The sequence below is a fragment of the Globicephala melas genome, chromosome 6, assembly GCF_963455315.2.
Source record: "Globicephala melas chromosome 6, mGloMel1.2, whole genome shotgun sequence".
Taxonomy (NCBI): Eukaryota; Metazoa; Chordata; class Mammalia; order Artiodactyla; family Delphinidae; genus Globicephala; species Globicephala melas.
The window spans coordinates 51,362,384-51,380,761 of record NC_083319.1 but is presented as its reverse complement, the minus strand read 5'-3'; the positions used below and the strand labels follow the sequence as shown (position 1 = coordinate 51,380,761).

At 39.0% G+C, this 18,378-nt stretch overlaps 1 protein-coding gene across 3 annotated transcripts in view; it reads right to left on the bottom strand.

The window, feature by feature from the left end:
* Positions 1–18,378, bottom strand: part of DOCK8 (dedicator of cytokinesis 8) — a 220,844-nt gene that overhangs the window by 167,531 nt on the left and 34,935 nt on the right. For 2 of the 3 annotated variants that reach the window (XM_060300871.1, XM_030877059.3), the window contains exon 2: positions 2,188–2,290. In XM_060300871.1, the coding sequence (XP_060156854.1) occupies positions 2,188–2,290 (103 nt within the window). Of the gene's footprint in view, positions 1–1,106; positions 1,223–2,187; positions 2,291–18,378 lie in introns of those variants that run through there. The other variant, XM_030877061.2, reaches the window with a different exon arrangement.

The window sequence follows — 18,378 nt, the reverse complement described above, 5'->3', positions numbered from 1 at the left end:
GGAGAAATACATTTTAAAGGCTATTTATTTGCAAATAGAACCGGGTAGAAATTATGACAGGACCACATGATTCATGTATAGTTAAACATTTTTGCTTATTTCTTTGACATATTCTATTAGAAGTTAAGCCACATGTTAACTCTACCACCTAGCTAATGAAATAATTCATCCAAATGCACTTTTGTCAAAACCTGATGACGCAGCATAACTACCAAAAGAACGCCTGCAAAAATAAGAAACAATTTTTAAAATTTGTGACTTTAAATAAAAAAGATTTCTCCTGAAGAAATTTCAGGCTGCAGCTGGTGTGTAGCTAAGGGGTTAAAGCCTCTGAGTTAAACTTCCTTAAAGCCTCTTAATAGTGAGGTCCACACTATTTCTCAAGACAACTATTCCAGAAAGCTGCAGTCTGAATTCACAAAGAAGCAAAGCACCAAACCCCACCTCCCGCACCTTGTTTAAGATTTTAAAATGTATCCAGTCACTTTTTTTTTTTTTTTGCGGTACGCGGGCTTCTCACTGTTGTGGCCTCTCCCGTTGCGGAGCACAGGCTCCGGACGCGCAGGCTCAGCGGCCAGGGCTCACGGGCCCAGCCGCTCCGCGGCATGTGGGATCATCCCGGACCGGGGCACGAACCCCTGTCCCCTGAATCGGCAGGCGGACTCTCAACCACTGCGCCACCAGGGAAGCCCTCCAGTCACTTTTTAACTTCATTTCGCATATTTTGAAAGACAATTTGAGTCAGAAATTAAAAAAAAAATTTTTTTTGGTTTTCAATGAAATCTATACCAGCACCACATGAAACCAAAAAGCATATCTAATTTATCTTGGATTAAAGCATATCTAATACATCTGAAAGCACGGACATTATGCCCTTGGTGTGCTTTTATTATAATCTGTGATCTGAAACAGACAGGAAAAGTACAACTAAAAAGGGCAGTTGAACAAGCCACCGAAGTCATAAGTAGATTTTTTAAAGAACTGTCATCGAAAGTTACCTCTTGCAGTAAAAGGTGCTATACATTTTTTAGTACTACTATTTCATCAGTGACACAACACACAAATTATCCTACTGAAAGAACCACAAATCACTCCAGTAAACATACCTTTAAAAGATACACAGTTACACGGCGTGGAAAACTGTTACAGGAGACAAAATGGCGGCTACAGGAAACCGAGTGGAAGGTTACAAAATTTCTAAGAGCAGAAGTGGTTTTGAAGTAATAAGTGAGAAAGAAAAAAATAACCTAACCTCCTTAAGATAACCAAGAGAACGAGCAAGAAAGTGGGGCTGTGCTGTGAGGGGAAGTGAGTACAGTGGAGGCTGCAGCTCTCTTAAAAAGGAAGTGAAGACTCACTTCTGGTTTTATAAACTATCTCATTTAAGTCAGATTTAACCCACTGGGCACACGCCTCGCATTTAGTCCTCAAATAACATAACATATGTATACACACTCAACAACTGGCGTTAATATTAAAATGTAGGCAATCTTCAACTTAAAAGGGGGAGTGTGTTTTAAAAATGAAGGTTTGTACTGTCTGATTCCATGGACATGAAGTTCCAGAGAAGGCAAAATTATGATGACAGAGGTGTATTGGTGATTGCCTAGGGCTGCTGGCTGAGGGCTGGGAGAGGAGACCCACTGCAAAGGCGGCATGACGGGGCTTTTTTAGGGTAAAGAAACAGTTCTATATCTTGTCTGAGTACAGGTTAACTATAAATTGGCCAAATTCCTCAAACACCTACAAATGAGTGAAATTTTATTGTATGTAAATTACACTTCCAAAAAAATTATTTAAAAAGCTTAAGGTTCATAACTTGACTTTTCAGATTTGGGAATACATTTTTTTTCCAATAAAAGCATGTTACAAATGGTTTTAAGTTTCCAGGCTAATCCTTCCCCTCCCCAAAATATGAATCATAATTTGGGTGAAATCAAATAGCCCGGAAGTCCACTGAGTCCAGAGACTTCAGAATCATAGTCCCTGGAGATCCACTTTGTATTCCCAGCCCTAGTGGACGGAGGGAGAGAGGGGAATTGATGTCAAAAAGCAGTGCAGAGCCAGGAACTGGTGGTTGGTGATGTAAGGGATCGGTGGGAAAACCTAAGACTCAGGAAGCAAAAGATTATGCTGGGCACTTCTGCCCTTGACCATTCTCTAAGCAAACCTGTAACTCATACTTACTAGTTGAAGAGAGGGGAAGCCAGAGGTACTTATGCTTTGTCGATGGTACTGGCCAAGGTTTGGTGGGAGGGTAAACTGTTTCCTTATTTCCGCAGAAGAATACCTTGGGTTAAAACAGAAAAATCTAAATGAAGTGGTAATTTTAAAACATCATCACAATTATAGATACAATCTTTGATAGCATGTTATAAAACTTATTCCTTAGCCGGGTGACTGGCAGAACTGACTAAAATGTCCTCAGTGGCCTGTGGGTAGACACTAGAGCTTTTGGGTGATAATATACGCTCTTGAGAAGTTCACAGAAGCCAGGATGCCTGCAGTTATGGCTCTTGCCCAATACTGGAAGGATGACAGCATGTGGAGGAAGAAGAGTTTGCAGCCCAAGGAAAAAATCCAGGGCACTTGGCTCTTTCTTCCCAGGCCATTCAAAGGCATTTTCTCCACATGAGGACATCTGGCCTCTGATGAGAGTCCTTTAAACCCCAAGCCATCATCTTGAACCAGTCACTCTCCTTTCAAGCAGCTGAGCCCTTATGGTCGCTGCCTGCTTTCACAGAAAATGCCAGCGACCTTTTAAATGAACACTTCCACCTCCCCACAGGCACCTGAGATGCTACCTGGAATTCCAAGGACTGTATTCATTCCAAACCACTCCTAGTGAGTGACCCTTTGAGTCAGCCGCAGTGACACTGCTGAGCCCTCAGACAACATCCCTGTAGCCGGGAACCGAGCAAAGGGGAGTCGCTCTTCACTGTCTACGCACACCTGCTGGCAGGAGTTACCGACAAGTGATATCCCGATTATGAGCAGGTTGACTTTTGTGCGCTCACTTTTTGGTAATTTGTTTGTAACTCAGAACACATTTTCTCATTAAGTCAGTCTTTGGTATCTGGATTCTTAGCCTAGTTCACAAAAGTGTACTTAAACCACAATGAGGCCACTATAGAAAATAACTAGAAACTGGCATTACTGAGGATCAAATGAGACCCTATTTGAAACATGCTGCATGTCCAACAAAGAGATATACACGTTTTTAAAATTATAACTTAAAATAAAATATTTAAATATTATAAGTAAATCTTATTATATTTTCTCCATTATAAAGTATGCTAGGGCATCATTATTAATTTTTCTGCATGATGAGGTTTCTGACATGACCTGCCTGGCTCCCAATCTTAGTAATGTGGGGCATCCAGGAAAGAGGCAGGAAACCTGTCCTGGCCGCACCTGTGACATCCATTCTCCCAACCCAAGAGCACCTCAATCTCCTTTCAGGATTGGCACACTCATGTTGTACAGGTATAACCACAAATCAAAGGGATGAGCACATAGCCCAACGTAAGACAATTCTCTCGCCTTTCCAGGATCCTGAATGATGAATGGATATAAGAAAGGAAGAAAATGGCTGGAGCACATTCTTGTCAGCAGTGGCCCCTTTACACTATGATGCAATGAGATGTGAACCCCCAGAGAAGTTACAGCAGCCCGTAGTAATTGTACTCCTTCATTTCCCGAAGTATTTTCTTTCTCTATTTTTTTAAAGTATGAGAAAATACTAGGATAAGGAGTAAGTAGTCTATTATCCATCAAGGAAATGCAAATCAAAATCACAATGAGTTACCACTTCACAACCACTAGGGTGGATAAACCAGAAAAAAGATGGGCAGTAATGAGTACTGGTGAGGACATGAAGAAATTGAAGCAGTCATACATTGTTGGTGGGAATGTAAAATTGTGTACCTGCTTTGGAAAACAGTCTGGCAGTTCCTCAGAAAGGTAAACATAGAGCTCCCATATATCCCAGCAAACCCACCCCTAGGTTTATATCCAAGAAAAAGGAGAACATACTTCCACACAAAGCTTATACATAAATGCTCATAGCAGCATTATTTACGGTAGCCAAAATGTGGAAACAACCTAAATGTCCATCACCTGATGAATGGATAAACAACATGTGGTATATCATACATGGACTACATTCAGCAATAAAAAAGTGAAAGAGTTTTAAAAAAAAAAAAAGTAAAATATAAAAAGATACTATAAAAAAAAAAGTGAAAGAAGTACTGATACATACCACAGCATGGATGAACCCTGAAAACATTACATTCAGTCGAAGAAGCTAAACCAAGAGACCACATGTTGCATAATTCCTTATATGAAATGTCCAGAATAAGCAAATCTATAGAGGAATGGGACTGAGGTTTCTTTTAGGGGTAATGAAAATGTTCTAGAATTAATTGTTCTGAGGCATGCACAACTCTGTGAATATACTAAAAAGCACTGAATTGTGTATATGTGTGAATTGTGTGGTACCTGAATTATTTCTAAATAAAGCTGATAGAGATATAAATGTGTGCTGTGTATATGTGTGTGTGTGTGTGTGTGTGTGTGTGTGTGTGTAAGTACTCTACAGAGACAAGAGCGAAGGCAAGAATTTAGCACGATCAAGAATGGAGGAAAACTTTCAGATTTTGATCCCCGGCGCTCAGTACTCTCATTTTCATTACAAGTTGGCAGTCACCATTTCTAAAAAAATCAACAGCCTAGGCAACTATCCAAAACAAAAGGCCCATCTTGCATAACCACATTGTATCTTGTTTCTGGCATCACGGGAACCCAAGCCAGCAGAGCAATCACTTATCTGCTTATTTCAGAAGGTGACCGTAGTCACGAAGGGCAGAGACATCCAAGCAAAGTCGTTTTCTGTGACTGGGCTGACTTTTCACAGATAAGACTGACGGCTCCTGTGATTTCTGCTTCCAGGTCTTCCCCCCAGGGCCTCTCAGGGCCTCTGGCCATTCTCAAGCCTTTCCTGTCATAGACCAGAGGGGTCTACCTGAATTGGGAATATCTGAAAACGTTCATGAACGTGAACACGCCAACATGAAGTGGCATCGTGAGAGAATCACAGAACGGCAGGAGGTACAGGTTCTTGCTTTCATTTTGAAGTACAGTTGGCTGTCTAACAAAGCTGCAATACGTTTTTTTTTTTTTTTCTTTTTTTGCGGTACGCGGGCCTCTCACTGTTGTGGCCTCTCCCGTTGCGGAGCACAGGCTCCGGATGCGCAGGCTCAGCGGCCATGGCTCACGGGCCCAGCCGCTCCGCGGCATGTGGGATCTTCCCGGACCAGGGCACGAACCCGTGTCCCCTGCATCGGCAGGCGGACTCCCAACCACTGCGCCACCAGGGAAGCCCTGCAATACGTTTGTCATCAAATGCCATCAGAATGTTCCTGCTCCCCAGCCCTGCATAAACAGCTGGAGTTCCTGTTTCAACCCTTCACATAAGCTTCCTGATTCAGAGCTATATAACTCATCTTTTTCCCTGACATGTCAAGCCTGCCCCAAGCCTATTTCCTATCCCTGCAGAATCAATCCTACAAAAGGCGATTAAACCTGTCCCTTCAAAACCATCAAATAAGGATATGAATTGTCTGTCCTTAAAATGAAAACACTGAATCATCACAGGTGGAATGAATTGCTTTGTATTCACTTAAAGAACTTCAAAATAAAATAGCTCTGGAGAGGCCCTACGCACATTTAAACTAGCAAAAACAGGCTGGAATGATAAAATTACATGTTGGTCAAGCTGTGGGAAAACCCCTGTGGGGTTGTATATTGGTGTCGTGTCTTTGGAAAATAATACTGTAACATGTGACAAGAACTCTAAAACTGTCGTTACTCTTTCATGGGAATATACCCCATGGAATTTATACAGACAAAAATATAATTTGAACAAAAATGAACATAAGAACTCTGTATATGATAGCAGATAATTGAATGCATCCAATGCAATTGAATGCAATCCAATGCATCCAACATTAGGGAGAACACTAAGTACATAACAGCATAAAATACATGAAATATGATTTTACCATTTAAATATTTGTATGGAATGTACATAAAGAAAGAAGTTAAAAGTAAAAAGTAATACGAGGAATTGAATACAAATATTCAACAATATATGTATAAATAAATATACCAGAAGGTTCAGAAATGTTTCTGGTAGTTATATAGAGGGAGTTTAATAACTACCCAATTCAGCTCTTTCTCCTATAAAGTTGCTTAAAGTCATCATTTAAAAAACCGGTGTGTACCTATAAAGTGCCATGCAGGCATAGATGCACTACTGGGGATTTTAAAAAATTATGTAAATATCAGCTATTAAATTTACTGATACGGAACACAAATAAGAGAACCCAACCAGGGAAAGAGCTCCTATAGGTGTGGTGTCCATGCAGGTATTACATGGGGGTTTTATTTCCTCTGCATTTGAGTCTCAGATCAAATTCAACATGTCTAAGATAATTTTTATGATGCCAGATTTATATTACATTTCCCTGATGAGCCAAGATAGCCTTCTTCTAATAACCTGAAATGCTTTATAAATATTATCTTCTTTATTTCTGCAAATGTCGATACCCCTACTCTGGGGTCAGAATGGTAGAATGGGGTGGGTAGCAAAGCTCTCTATTTTTATTCAGATGGACACGTTGTTGTGATGTATACAGCTGGAACTAATTATCAGTGGAATTAATGATTGGGCAGAGCTTGCTAAGTGTGGACTATGGGGCATTTGCATCAAATCATCAGCTGCTTAGGAAAAAGGCAGATTCTTAGACCCTGCCCCACTCTTGTGGTGCAGCCTGGAAAAAATGCATTTTTAACCAGCACCTCCAGGTGATTTTCATGTCCAAGAAAGCGTAAGATTCACTGATGGGGCAAGTCTATGAGAGAGTGGTTGGTTGATTCATTCATTCGTAAAAACACTGAGGGCACACACAGTGCCAGACTCTCTGCCAAGTGCTAGGGACTTGAAGTCCAAGAAAACACTGCTGCTGCTCCTGGAAGTTCAGTCTAGTAGGTGGGAGGGCGGAGGGAAGATGGATAATTGAATAATTATAATACAACATGATAAGCATGTATTATACACAGGAATGTGCACAGTGCCTTGTGAGCAAAGAGGAGGGAGTTACTAACTCAGTCTCAGAATGCTTAGGAGGCTTCCAGGAAAAGGGGACTTTGGAACCATATTTTGGAAAAAAAAAATCAGTAGGAACAGGTCTGATTGGAAAAAAAAATGCATTTCAAGCATTTTTTTAACCATTTCATGACATCTAGACATTAGGTTTCTATACTCCTACTTCAAGTATTTTAACCCTACATTTTAATAGGGCAGTATTTGGGCTGCCCTGTTTCTTTACAACAGACATAGCTAGAAGAGCAAAGAAAAAGAGTGTGAACTCAGTGACCTAGCCCTGAGCGTTGCCATTTGCCAGCTGTTTTGAATTCAAGTACATCAGTTAACCAAGCTGGGTTTTAGTTTCATGACATGTAAAATGAAGGGGCTGGGCTATACGATCTCCTGGGCACCTTTCCAGCTCTAACTGGCAAAGATGCTTAAGCCTCTCCAAGTGGAACGATCGGCATCGTCATGTACACCAGCAGCTCCGCTAGGAAACCGAACAGCCCCAGAAGGCTTCTCACTGGCTGTCATCCCTAAAAGAAAATTCTTTCACACTATATGCTGGTATGGCCAGCAGCCAAAATGGTTGGGAGGATTTTAAAACTGATTCAAGAAAAAAACCTTGTCTATAAGAGTTTAAAGAGGTTTAGGGTCTTCCTGAATCTGACATGTTTTAAACAATAGTGAAAGGAGTGGAATAAAGAAAAGCAAACGTATAATTTACTCTTAGTTTACATATAGTTACTCTTAGTAACTAACAACTGACTATAAAACACTCAACAACTACAGTGTAAAGTACACAGCTGGTAACAAATAATAATTAGAGACATTTGTTGGTAGCATATATATGGATGTAGCCACAAGCACACTGTATAATTAAACCCTGCCAAAGAGGCACTGTTCAGAACTAGAAATGATTTACACCAAGTAAATGGTGAAAGAATGTTACCCCCCAAACTTCCTGAATTATAAGTTTAGGGCAGTGCTGTATAAAAACAATACTAAAGCTTTTAAAATTTGCTGTATGTATGTAGAAAAACTAGCTCTGAATGATGTAAAAAACACAGGGTTGGATCACAGTTTGGGGCATGGATAACATCTGAAAACACAGAGCTGGCTCAAGAGTGAGTAGTTCCTGGAGTTGACCATATAAAAATAATCTAAGGCTTTTTCTGAGATGCATCCTCAGATACTTTTAGTGAAGTACATCTTTAAATTTAAAAGGCTACAAAATGAATTTCTGTGGCAAAATCTATATTTATATAATGTTATGTAATATATAATATACAGCTATAGATATATATATCATATTATATATGTATTAATAATATTATACATTATTTATATATCTATAAATAATATTATCTATTATTTCTATATCTATATCTATCTATCTCCATCCTTGCATATACATACATGCATACGTTTTGAGCAATGAATTCCTCAGAAGTTCATCATGCTGAGGTTTCAAAATAAATATTTCAAGTTTTAGAGTTTCTCATATTTTCCATCTCTTCTCATAAACAGTCATGCCATAAATGTACAACTTCTGTAAAGATGATTCAACAGGTGGAAACATGACTACAAACAGAAGTTTGCCCCTATTAACAAGCTGTGGAACTTGTTTCTCCCTCACAGGGGAGGCCCAGATCCCTTTCACTTGGAAAATTCCTCTGCATTTATTAGATGACTGCAGTGTTTGAGGATTCCTGCAGCAAGCCCAGAGAAGAAGGATTACTCAGTGTCTTCAGTGATTCTCTAAGGGATCTCCTCCCCACAGCCCCCAGATACCACCTTGTAAGTTAGTTTTTCTCCTGCCATTATCACCACCTACTAGTGAGGCAGCATAATCATCTAAAAGAACACCTGTAAATACTGAGTATTTTTTATTTGTAACTGGTTGTTAAAAAGGGGTTCTCCAGAAAAATGTGTTGAGACATAAAGAAACAGATCTAACATATGTAAACTGAAGTCCCGAAAGAAGAAGAGAGACATAACAGGAGCAGAAGTAACATTTAAAGAAAACTTGCTGACAAAAATAACCAAGACCAACGTTTGTAAAACTCTACAAACACCAATCAGAATCAATACAGAATAAAGCAGAAACTAACACACCATTGTAAAGCAATTATACTCCAATAAAGATGTTAAAAAAAATCAATACAGAGAAAATCAAACCTAGACCCATCATAGTAAAACTGCTGAAAATCAAAGAGAAATTTTAATTAACTAATTTATTTACTTATTATTTATTTATTTTTGGCTGTGTTGGGTCTTCTATGCTGTGTGCAGGCTTTCTCCACTTGCAGCAAGTGGAGGCTACTCTTCATTGTGGTGTGTGGGTTTCTCATTGTGGTGGCTTCTCTTGTTGCAGAGCACAGGCTCTAGGTGCACAGGCTTCAGTAGTTGCAGCATGCAGGTTCAGCAGTTGCGGCACACGGGCCCTAGAGTGCATGGGCTTCAGTAGTTGTGGCGCATGGGCTCACTAGTTGTGGCCTTCAGGTTCAGTAGTTTGGCTCGCAGGCTCTAGAGTGCAGGCTCAGTAGTTGTGCTGCATGGGTTTAGTTGCTCTGTGGCAAGTGGGGTCTTCCCAGACCAGGGCTCGAACCCGTGTCTCCTGCATTGGCAGGTGGATTCTTTAATGACTGTGCCACCAGGGAAGTTCCCCAAAGAGAAATTTTAATGCTCTTAAAAAACATTTGGGGAAAACACACACTACCTTGGAAGTGGAATAGTAAGAGTAATAACTGAATTCTCAACTGAAAAAGTAAAGTCCAAAACCAATGCAATGTCAATCTTTAAACTGTTGAAAGAAAACAACTACCAATATAGAATTTTCTACCCAGTGAAAATATCCTTCATAAATAAAGGATAAAGATTTCATCAGATAAACAAAAACTGAGAGAATTTATTACCAACAGAGTCATACTAAAAGAAATAGTAAAGAGAGTTCTTCAGGCAGAAGGAAAGTGATCCCAGTTGGAAGCACAGAAGTGCTGAAAGCAATGAAGTGCATCAAAAGGGTAAATATGTGAGTAAATCTAAATGATAATGAATGTAAAAAATAATGATAATAATGTGGAATTTAAAATAGACTTAAAATACACATCAACAATTATATAAAAGGTGGGGGGGTAAATGGAGTTCATATATTCTAAAGTTCCTGCATTGTCTATGAAATGATAAAAAACACTAATATTAGAATTTTAGTAAGTCAAGTATGGATTGTAACCTCTATGGAAAGAAGAGACAGATTGAAAAATAGAAAAAAAAAAAAAAAGTAGAAGCATACATTTAAACTCAAATAAAGCCTTGAACACAGGACCTGAAACCATAAAAGTCCTGAAGAAAACACAGGTAATGAGCTCCTGGACATAGGCCTTGGCAATGATTTTTTTAATCTGACTCCAAAAGCCTAAGCAACAAAAGCAAAAATAAACAAGTGGGACTACATCAAACCAAAAAGTGTTTGAACAGTAAAGGAAACTATCAACAAAATGAAAAGGCAACCTGATGAATGGAAGAAAATATTTGCAAATCATATACCTGATAAAGGGCTAATATCCAAAAATATATAAAGAACTCCTACAACTCAACAGCAAAAAAAAAAAAAACCAATCTTATTTTAAAATGGGCAGAAGATCTGAATAGACATTTTCCAAGAAAAAGAAAGGTACATGAAAAGATGCTCAACATCCTTAGTCATCAGGGAAACGCACATCAAAATCACAATGAGATAGCACCTCACATCTGTTAGAATGGCTGTTACCAAAAAGACAACAAATAACAAGTGTTGTCAAGGATGTGGAGAAAAGAGAACCCTTGTGCACTGTTGGTAAGAATGAAAATTCGTGCAGCCACTATGGAAAGCAGTATGGAGTTTCCTCAAAAAATTATGAATAGAGCTTCCATATGACCCAGCAATCCCACTTCTGGATATTTATCCAAAGAAAATGAAAACACTACTTCAAAAGGATATATGCAACCCCATTTTCACCACAGCACTATTTACAATAGCCAAGATATGGAAACAACCTAAGTGCCTATCAACGACTGAATGGATAAAGCAATTATACAGATACCCAGAACTGCACCCTGAAAGCACATCAGATATTCTTTATTCAGGTGAGAAAACTGAAATGCAAAATTATTTAACAACTATCCTAAGTCACACAGGCCAGGGTCTTGCTGCTCCAGCCTGGCGTCAGGCCTGAGCCTCCGAGGTCGGAGAGCCGAGTTCAGGACATTGGACCACCAGAGACCTCCCGGCCCCACGTAATATCAATTAACATCAGCTCTCCCAGAGATCTCCGTCTCAACGCTAAGACCCAGCTCCACCCAATGGCCTGCAAACTCCAGAGCTGGACATCCCATGCCAAACAAAGAGCAAGACAGGAACACAGCCACACCCATTAGCAGAGAATCATACCAAGAGAATTATACTGCCTAATTAGCAGTATAATTAGCAGAGAATCATACTGCCTAAAATCATACTAAGCTCACAGACACCCCAAAACACACCACAAGATGCGGCCCTGCCCACCAGAAAGTCAAAATCCAGCCCCAACCACCAGAACACAGGCACCGGACCCCTCCACCAGAAAGCCTACCCAAGACACTGAACAAACCTCACCCACTGGGGGCAGACACCAAAAACAAGGGGAACTACGAACCTAGAGCCTGCGAAAAGGAGACCCCAAACGCAGTAAGTTAAACAAAACGAGAAGACAGAGAAATATGCAGCAGATAAAGGAGCAAGGTAAAAACCCACCAGACCAAACAAATGAAGAGGAAATAGGCAGTCTACCTGAAAAAGAATTCACCATAATGATAGTAAAGATATCCCAATCTTGGAAATAGAATGGAGAAAATACAAGAAACATTTAACAAGGACCTAGAAGAACTAAAGAGCAAACAAACAACAATGGTGAACACCACAATAAATGAAATAAAAAATTCTCTAGAAGGAATCAATATCAGAATAACTGAGGCAGAAGAATGGATAAATGACCTGGAAAATAAAATAGTGGAAATAACTACCACAGAGGAGAATAAAGAAAAAAGAATGAAAAGAATTGAGGACAGTCTCAGAGACCTCTGGGACAACATTCGAATTATAGCGGCCCCAGAAGGAGAGAAAAAGAAAGGGTCTGAGAAAATATTTGACAAGATTATAGTTGAAAACTTCCCTAACATGGGAAAGGAAATAGTTAATCAAATCCAGGAAGCGCAGAGTCCCATACAGGATAAATCCAAGAAGAAACAAGCCAAGACACATAGTAATCAAACTATCAAAATTTAAATACAAAAAAAAATATTAAAAGCAACAAGGGAAAAGCGACAAATAACATACAAGGGAATCCCCATAAGGTTAACAGTTGATCTCTCAGCAGAAACCCTGCAAGCCAGAAGAGAGTGGCAGGACATATTTAAAGTGATGAAAGGGAAAAACCTACAACCAAGATTGCTCTACCCAGCAAGAATCTCATTCAGATTCGATGGAGATATTAAAACCTTTACAGGCAAGAGAATTCAGCACCATCAAACCAGCTTTACAGCAAATGCTAAAGGAACTCTTCTAGGCAGGAAATACAAGAGAAGGAAAAGACCTACAAAAACAAACCCAAAACAATTAAGAAAATGGTAATAGGCACATACATATCTATAATTACCTTAAATATAAATGGATTAAATGCTCCAACCAAAAGACATAGACTTCCTGAATGAATACGAAAACAAGACCCGTATATATCCTGTCTGCAAGAGATCTACTTCAGACCTAGGGACACATACACACTGAAAGTGAGGGGATGGAAAAAGATATTCCATTCAAATGAAATCAAAATAAAGCTAGAGTAGCAATTCTTATATCATATCAGACAAAAGAGACTTTAAAATAAAGACTATTACAAGAGACAAAGAAGGACACTACATAATGATCAAGGGATCAATACAAGAAGATAATATTACAATTGTAAATATAGATGCACCCAACATAGGAGCTCCTCAGTACTTAAGGCAAATGCTAACAGCCATAAAAGGGGAAATCGACAGTAACACAATCATAGTAGGGGACTTTAACACCCCACTTTCACCAATGGACAGATCATCCAAAATGAAACCAAATAAGGAAGCAAAGCTTTAAATGATACAATAAAGTCAATTAAGATGGACTTAATTGATATTTATAGGACATTCCATCCAAAAACAACAGAATACACTTTCTTCTCAGGTGCTCACGGAACACTCTCCAGGATAGATCATATCTTGGGTTACAAATCAGGTCTTGGTAAATTTAAGAAAATTGAAGTCATGTTAAGTATCTTTTCCAACCACAATGCTATGACACTAGATATCAATTACAGGAAAAAAACTGTAAAAAATACAAATACATGGAGGCTAAACAATATGCTACTAAATAACCAAGAGATCACTGAAGAAATCAAAGAGGAAATCAAAAAATACCTAGAAACAAATGACAGTGAAAACACGACGGCCCAAAACCTATCACATGAAGCAAAAGCAGTTCTAAGAGGGAAGTTTATAGCAATACAATCCTACCTCAAGAAACAAGAAAAATCTCAAATAAACATCTTAACCCTACACCTAAAGCAATTAGAGAAAGAATAACCAAAAAAACCCCAAAGTTAGCAGAAGGAAAGAAATCATAAAGATCAGATCAGAAATAAATGAAAAAGAAATGAAAGAAATGATAGCAAAGATCAATAAAACTAAAAGCTGGTTCTTTGAGAAGATAAACAAAATTGATAAACCATTAGCCAGACTCATCAAGAAAAAAAGGGAGAAGACTCAAACCAACAGAATAAGAAATGAAAAAGGAGAAGTAACAACTGACACAGCAGAAATACAAAGGATCATGTGAGACTACTACAAGCAACTCTATGCCAATAAAATAGACAACCTGGAAGAAATGCACAAATTCTTAGAAAAGCACAATGTTCTGAGACTGAACCAGGAAGAAATAGAAAAAATAAAGAGACCAGTCACAAGCATTGAAACTGAAACTGAGATTAAAACTCTTCCAACAAACAAAAGCTCAGGACCAGTTGGCTTCACAGGCAAATTCTATCAAACATTTAGAGAAGAGCTAACACCTATCCTTCTCAAACTCTTCCAAAATATAGCAGAGGGAGGAACACTCCCAAACTCATTCTACGAGGCCACCATCACCCTGATACCAAAACCAGACAAAGATGTCACAAAAAAAGAAAACTACAGGGCTTCCCTGGTGGCGCAGTGGTTGAGAGTCCGCCTGCCAATGCAGGGGACGCGGGTTCGTGCCCCGGTCCAGGAAGATCCCACATGCCGCGGAGCAGCTAGGCCCGTGAGCCATGGCCGCTGAGCCTGCGCGTCCGGAGCCTGTGCTCCGCAACGGGAGAGGCCACAATAGTGAGAGGCCCATGTACCGCAAAAAAAAAAAAAAAAGAAAGAAAACTACAAGCCAATATCACTGATGAACATAGATGCAAAAATCCTCAACAAAATACTAGCAAACAGAATCCAACAGCACATTAAAAGGATCATATACCATGATCAAATGGGGTTTATCCCAGGCATGCAAGGATTCTTCAATATATGCAAATCAATCAATGTGATACACCATATTAACAAATTGAAGGATAAAGACCATATGATAATCTCAATAGATGTAGAAAAATCTTTTGACAAAATTCAACACCCATTTACGATAAAAACTCTCCAGAAAGTGGGCATAGAGGGAACCTACATCAACATAATAAAGGCTATATATGACAAACCCACAGCCAACATTGTTCTCAGTGGTGAAAAACGGAAACCATTTCCTCTAAGATCAGGAACAAGACAAGGGTGCCCACTCTCACCACTATTATTCAACATAGTTTTGGATGTTTTAGCCATGGCAATCAGAGAAGAAAAAGAAATAAAAGGAATCCAAATTGGAAAAGAAGAAGTAAAGCTGTCACTGTTTGCAGATGACATGATACTATACATAGAGAATCCTAAAGATGCTACCAGAAAACTACTAGACCTAATCAATGAATCTGGTAAAGTAGCAGGATACTAAATTAATGTACATAAATCTCTGGCATTCCTATACACTAATGATGAAAAATCTGAAAGTGAAATTAAGGAAACACTCCCATTTACCACTGCAACAAAAAGAATAAAATACTTAGGAATAAACCTACCTAAGGAGACAAAAGAAGTGTATGCTGAAAACTATAAGACACTGATGAAGGAAATTAAAGATGTTACACACAGATGGATAGATATACCATGTTCTTGGATTGGAAGAATCAACGTTGTGAAAATGACTATACTACCCAAAGCAATCTACAGATTCAGTGCAATCCCTATGAAACAACCAGTGGCATTTTTCACAGAACTAGAATAAAAAATTTCACAATTTGTAGGGAAACACAAAAGACCCCAAATAGCCAAAGCAATTTTGGGAAAGAAAAACGGAGCCAGAGGAATCAGGCTCCCTGACTTCAGAATATACTACAAAGCTACAGTAATCAAGACAGTATGGTACTGGCACAAAAACAGAAATATCAATCAAGAGACAGGATAGAAAGTCCAGAGATAAACCCATGCACCTATGGTCACCTTATCTTTGATAAAAGAGGCAAGAATATACAATGGAGAAAAGATAGCCTCTTCAATAAGTAGTGCTGGGAAAACTGGACAGCTACACGTAAAAGAATGAAATTAGAACATTCCCTAATACCATACATAAAAATAAACTCAAAATGGATTAAAGACCTAAATGTAAGGCCAGACGCTATAAAACTCTTAGAGGAAAACACAGGCAGAACACTCTATGACATAAATCACAGCAAGATCCTTTTTGACCCACCTCCTAGAGTAATGGAAATAAAAACAAAAGTAAAGAAATGGGACCTAATGAAACTTAAAAGCTTTTGCACATCAAAGGAAACCATAAACAAGATGAAAAGACAAACCTCAGGATGGGAGAAAATATTTGCAAATGAAGCAACTGACAAAGGATTAATCTCCAAAATATACAAGCAGCTCATGCAGCTCAAAAGCAAAAAAACAAACAACCCAATCCAAAAATGGGCAGAAGACCTAAGTAAACGTTTCTCCAAAGAAGATATACAGATTGCCAACAAAGACATGAAAGGATGCTCAACATCACTAGTCATTAGAGAAATGCAAATCAAAACTACAATTAGGGGCTTCCCTGGTGGTGCAGTGGTTGAGGGCCTGCCTGCTAATGCAAGGGACATGGGTTCGAGCCCTGGTCTGGGAAGATCCCACGTGCCGCGGAGCAGCTAGGCCCATGAGCCACAACTACTGAGCCTGCATGTCTGGAGCCTGTGCTCCGCAACAAGAGAGGTCACGACAGTGAGAGGCCCGCGCACTGCGATGAAGAGTGGCCCCCGCTTGCCACAACTAGAGAAAGCTGTTGCACAGAAACGAAGACCCATCACAGCCAAAAAAAAAAAAGAAAAAGAAAAACTACAATGAGGTATCACCTTGCACCAGTCAGAATGGCCATCATCAAAAAATCTACAAACAATAAATGCTGGAGAGGGTGTGGAGAAAAGGGAACCCTTTTGCACTGTTTGTGGGAATGTAAGTTGATACAGCCACTATGGAGAACAGTATGGAGGTTCCTTAAAAAACTAAAAATAGAACTACCATATGACCCAGCAATACCACTACTGGGCATATACCCTGAGAAAACCATAATTCAAAAGATACATGTATCACAATGTTCAATGCAGCACTATTAACAATAGGACATGGAAGCAACCTAAGTGTCCATCGACAGATGAATGGATAAAGAAGATGTGGCACATATATACAATGGAATATTACTCAGCCATAAAAAGAAATGAAATTGAGTTATTTGTAGTGAGGTGGATGGACCTAGAGTCTGTCATACAGAGTGAAGTAAGTCAGAAAGAGAAAAACAAATACCGTATGCTAACACGTATATATGGAATCTAAAAAAAAAAGAGGTTCTCATGAACCTAGGAGCAGGACAGGAATAAAGACGCAGACGTAGATAATGGACTTGAGGACACGGGGAGGGGGAAGGGTAAGCTGGGACGAAGTGAGAGAGTGGCATTGACATATATACACTACCAAATGTAAAATAGATAGCTAGTGGCAAGCAGCTGCATAGCCCAGGTAGATCAGCTCAGTGCTCAGTGACCACCTAGAGGGGTGGGAGAGGGAGGATGGGAGGGAGACACAAAAGGGAGAGGATATGGGGATATATGTAAACACATAGCTCATTTACTTTGTTATACAGCAGAAACTAACAACATTGTGAAGCAATTATACTGCAATAAAGCTGTTCAATAAAAAGAAATTACACACACACACACACACACACACACACACACACACACACACAGAGGAATATTATTCAGCCATAAAAAGGAATGAAATCTTGCCATTTGCGACAACATGGATAGATTTCAAGGGCATCATGCTAGATGAAATAAGTCAGAAAGAAAGAGGAGAAAAGACCACAGGATCTCCCTTATATGTAGAATCTAAAGAAAGACCCCAGGATCTCCCTTATATTTAGAATCTAAAACAAACAAAACAATCAAGTTCATAGATACAGAGAACAGGTTAGTGGTTGCCAGTGGTGGGTGTGGGTTGAAAGAAATGGGTGAAGGGGATCAAACGTTAAAGAAATAGGACGTCATACACAGTTTCAAAGTATAGCAATGTTGTTAGGTCAGTGCCAGGTGATTTGCCTAAGTATAAACCTTTCTGTTTTTAATAGAAATGGACATTTACTTCAGAATTTTACCTGGGATTCATCTTGCTCATTTCTGAAAACCAAGAAAGAAAGTGAAAACTGTAATGATTTATAACATACTGAGACTTTTATGTATAACGATCTCACTTACTCCTCAAAATAACCTAGGGAAATAGGTAGATAAGCTGTATTACCCTCATATTTGAGATAAGTTATGTAAGTTTTAGGAAGGAAAAGGCTCAAGAAAAAGAAAATAATTCAAATATATCAGTGATTACATTAAATATAACTAGGTTAAATTCTCCAATTAAAAGACAAACACCATCAGATTACATTAAAAAGAACTATAAGCTACAGATCAGGAGAAAACTCTAATTAGAAAAGATACATGCACCACAATGTTCACTGCAGTACTATTTACAATAGCCAAGACATGGAAGCAACCTAAGTGTCCACTGACAGATGAATGGATAAA